Source organism: Myzus persicae, unplaced genomic scaffold (genome assembly GCF_001856785.1).
Source record: "Myzus persicae strain clone G006 unplaced genomic scaffold, MPER_G0061.0, whole genome shotgun sequence".
Lineage (NCBI taxonomy): Eukaryota > Metazoa > Arthropoda > Insecta > Hemiptera > Aphididae > Myzus > Myzus persicae.
This window is the reverse complement of record NW_019100702.1, coordinates 27,695-31,690: the sequence shown is the minus strand read 5'-3', so window position 1 is coordinate 31,690 and position 3,996 is coordinate 27,695. Positions and strand designations below refer to the sequence as shown.

Here is a 3,996-nt window from a genome sequence, read left to right as displayed (position 1 = left end):
AAAATGTTTTCCTGAACAACAACATTTTAGTGAGAACCTATAATAATTACCTGTAATTCTGAAACAGTAGTGTTTAAATGGGTCATTGATGAATTTGATGTCGTTGGCTCTACATTTTCAGAATAATCATCTATTTGTGTGAGAATATTTGATGGTAGCATTGGTGATAGCATATTATATACAGATGATATAGACGGGCATGTGTTTACTGTTTGTAAGTCAACACATGAACTTTTAGACTTTTCCTCAACATAGAAACCACTATTGCCTAAACATTATGTATAACATGGGCAGTTAAAAAAAATAGCTTAATCATAAATCCACTAAAATAATAATTATAATATGAAAATTACTTTACCTTCATCATCACTCTCATCTGAATCACTATCGTAGCTTTTTTTTTGTTTTTTTTTTGTAATATCCATTTCTTCATTTTCTGTAGCTGACGACTCTTCAAAAAATTTTTGGTGCCATGCTTTATTAAAATTATCTGAATGTATTAAGTAAGATACATTGGATTAATAAAACTTTATTAATAGTAGATATTACAGATAATACATCAAGTGATGCACTAAAAAAAAAAAAAACAACAATAATTTAGGTATGAATAATAATAATATTTAAAACAGTTAATATTATGATGTAACTATGTAATTATTTATATTTTACACATAGGCGCCTCTACTGTGTACTTTTGATAGCCCGATAAAATACTATAGGTATTAACTATACCTACTAAACTACTATACTAAAAAAAAACTAACAAAATGGAATTGAAGTAAGTATGGCCTGATTACAAATAATTAGGTCAGTACCTATATTTAGTAACTAGTAATAGTATGAATTATTTTTAATAAGAGTGCAATAAATAATAAGTAGGTATAATGAATAGTTAAAACGAGTACTTGTCCTAACGTGCATGAGTTCTTTTTACATTTTGTTATAAAAATTTGTCTTTAGTGACGCTCTTGTACTTACATGTACTTATATATTATACAATAAATAGCTAGGTATCTAAAATTCTTACCATATGATTTATTACGGCCAACTACCTTTACACGGTACGTTTCCCATAACGGTTCTGGATCAACCGCAGCCTTTAACTCATTGCTAGTTACTCTGGTGAGTGGCCATCGACAAAACTTAATAGCACCTTCGGCTAATTTCTCCTTGTCTACTAGCCAATTGGTAGGTATAACACTATAGTCCTTGGACTCGGGAAAAACTGCCACTACCCATTTTTTTCTGAATGATGACTGCAATATATAATAAAACTTTTGAAAAAATTATAAATAATAGAGGAAAAATACGATTTTTTTTGAATTTATTATTGTATGTATAGATTTAAAATTACTTGTGTGAAAGAAATATTATCAAAACCATAGTATTTTCTAATATAAAAAAATATAGTTGCAAGAGAGAATAATAAAATAAGAGGACGCTATATCCATGTATTTGTTGTCTCTGTCTTACAAACGTACCTACGGGCTACGAGTGTATGACATAGAACATCAACATCTCGGTTCACTAGTTTCAATAGTGTGCTGTTTAGGTAAGAACATTATATATGCACAAGTGTCGGCGATTTTTCCGATACCTATTTTAATTATAAAGAAAGATATGGGTAAGTGAAATATCACAAATTAAAAATGATCATATTATCTCGCTTGAAAATTAAAATATCGAGTAAAAGGTGACGCCGAGAATACGTAATGTTCTTACCTAAAAGTTTGATAATAGGTGAATTTACTCTAATACCTATCAAAAATAACAGCATAATTATTGAAACTAGTGAACGAAAACTTGCCATGTCGTACATGACAAATGTATATGGGTAGCGTCCTAGATAGGTACTTAAAACTTAAACTATGCATGGCCTGACCTTTTCATACACACGTAGGTACCATACGAGTTACCGTCTGAAGTCAACAGAAAAAAATGTTTTTAAAATATATTATTATATATTTCACTTACCTTTTTAAAACTTGGTGTAGTCATCGTACTAGAAAAACCGTTTATACTAGTAATAATTGCTTTATTATATATAATTGTCTATTTGTTATTACAGAAGAAAATGCAATAACGCAGTGAATCACTGGTTAGGTTAGGCGGTTATGTGTGGTGACTGTTGGCCGGTGGGTGGGTTAGCTAGCCGCGCTTTAGCGGCGAGCGTGGGATATAGATAAAACAAAATTTGTTTTATCTATTTATATTTAATATAAAAATACCACTATATTTGTCTATTTTTAAATAATAATTGAATTAATATAAATCGTTTTCCATCACATCACTACGCTGTTGTTGTACTGTTACAGCAACTTGTTTCAGAGATGTTGAAACGTCAACGTTTATGGGATGTTTATATGTAAACTTAAAATATTTGTAAAACTAAACCGTTTACACGATGTTTTGGTAACGTCGACGTGCGATGTTAGCATTGAAACTTATATCATACATCGCAACAATGTTCTGTAACCTAAAATGCACAGTGGGTACTAACTTATAACTTAACGTTATTATGTTCGCCTTACTTAATTAACTCAACTTAATATTTTTCATTAGTTTGCCACGTTTCTACATTAAGTTTAATCAGTTCTTTGCAATCAACCTCTACACACTAAAAGAGACTTCCCGTGATAATAAGATACAGACAGCTGCTTTCTGTCAACTGAATTGAAGAACTTTTGTTTATGAAAGTCTTATAGTAGTAAGAAAAAAACTATGAAACTCGATCTTGGTTATTTTTATTTTTTTATTTTTTGATCTTTTTTTAGCTTCAGCGACATGGGCCATTCGTTTTATACTTACATTAATACGTTATGCTAATACATGTCTTGGGTGACAATTTGATTACAATAATAGGGGGAACTTTGTGGCTTATTGCTATTGACTATTACTTTAATGTATTTCTCTATTTGGTGGTCCTGAGGAATGACATGATTTTTTCTGGTTGACTGTCGGGTCCGATTATTTTGTACAAGTTTGTTGGTATATTTAGTTCTTCACTTTCTTCTCCATTTGATAGCTTAGTTATTTTATACCGTACAACAAAACTACATCAATTATACAATAGAACCTAATGCTGGTAATACTGTAAAATATTTATCCTTAAAATTTTTCAAGGTATTTATAACCATTAGCCTTTCCTGAATATTATCTTATATATATATTTATATTATGAATATATCGTGTTACACTGTTACAGTTAATTAAATGGGTTTAAAATTTAAGCACATCACGAACGAATACTCAAGGAGGTCGTAGAGAATTGGAAATATGTATAGACACTTCTTAGCATATCTCTGCCAGAAACCAAACAACATGCACACAGTTTATACCAGATTTCATTATAACAATTAATTTTTCTTAGACAAATAGAAATTTAGCAATCGTGCGATTAAACTACAAGTAGGTATGAATAACTATAAGTACTAAAAGAATCGCATATAATATATATATATATATATACCTTCAAATATAATCATGAATGATATTCCCCCTGCTGACAAATGTAACTTGAAATATAGTATGTGAATAAAATGTTACGTACTATGGCCTTAGATGCTGCCGACTGCAATATTCTAATGAAAATAATGATTAAGAAAATTATTATAAATATTTGTAAATAGGTTTAAATTGTAGCGTCCTCGGCTAATAAAGGGGTTGAGTAACGATTTTAAAACATTGTCCAAAAGGAGACTAGCACGCGCGCGGAGACGTCACCCGGGTCAGGAATTAAACTCGGGCCGTACCCTTTTAACGGACAGAGGGCAAAACACTATACGCATGCACTCGAATATATTATTATAATCATCATCGTATAACGTCTGCACAATTATACAACGCACAATAATTTATTAGGCATTATCATTGTTATTATTATTATACATTTTTACGGTGCACGAGCGCGCGTGCGGAGTCGTCCGACCGGAGTTGTTTTAATTTTCCGAAACATTGGGTCGCTGCGCATCGTGTTTTATATAAAATACAGTAATG

At 30.8% G+C, this 3,996-nt stretch overlaps 1 protein-coding gene across 1 annotated transcript; it reads right to left on the bottom strand.

Annotated features, from left to right (window-relative positions):
• Nucleotides 1–26: 26 nt before the first annotated feature.
• On the bottom strand, nt 27–2,485 carry LOC111042528. The gene is made up of 4 exons (XM_022327156.1): nt 1,975–2,485; nt 1,028–1,256; nt 359–490; nt 27–268 (listed from the first exon to the last, which is right to left on the bottom strand). Exons 1-4 carry the CDS (start codon nt 1,996–1,998, stop codon nt 27–29), a joined length of 627 nt encoding a protein of 208 aa, XP_022182848.1. The 5' UTR covers nt 1,999–2,485.
• Nucleotides 2,486–3,996: the final 1,511 nt, after the last annotated feature.

Excerpts from the sequence above, each read along its gene's own strand:
- LOC111042528 (XM_022327156.1), bottom strand. The coding sequence starts at position 1,998 with ATGACTACACCAAGTTTTAAAAAG. Across the intron at positions 491-1,027 it reads TGGCCGTAATAAATCATATG|ATAATTTTAATAAAGCATGG; the intron begins GTAAGAATTTTA and ends TAATACATTCAG. Across the intron at positions 269-358 it reads AGATGAGAGTGATGATGAAG|GCAATAGTGGTTTCTATGTT; the intron begins GTAAAGTAATTT and ends CATAATGTTTAG.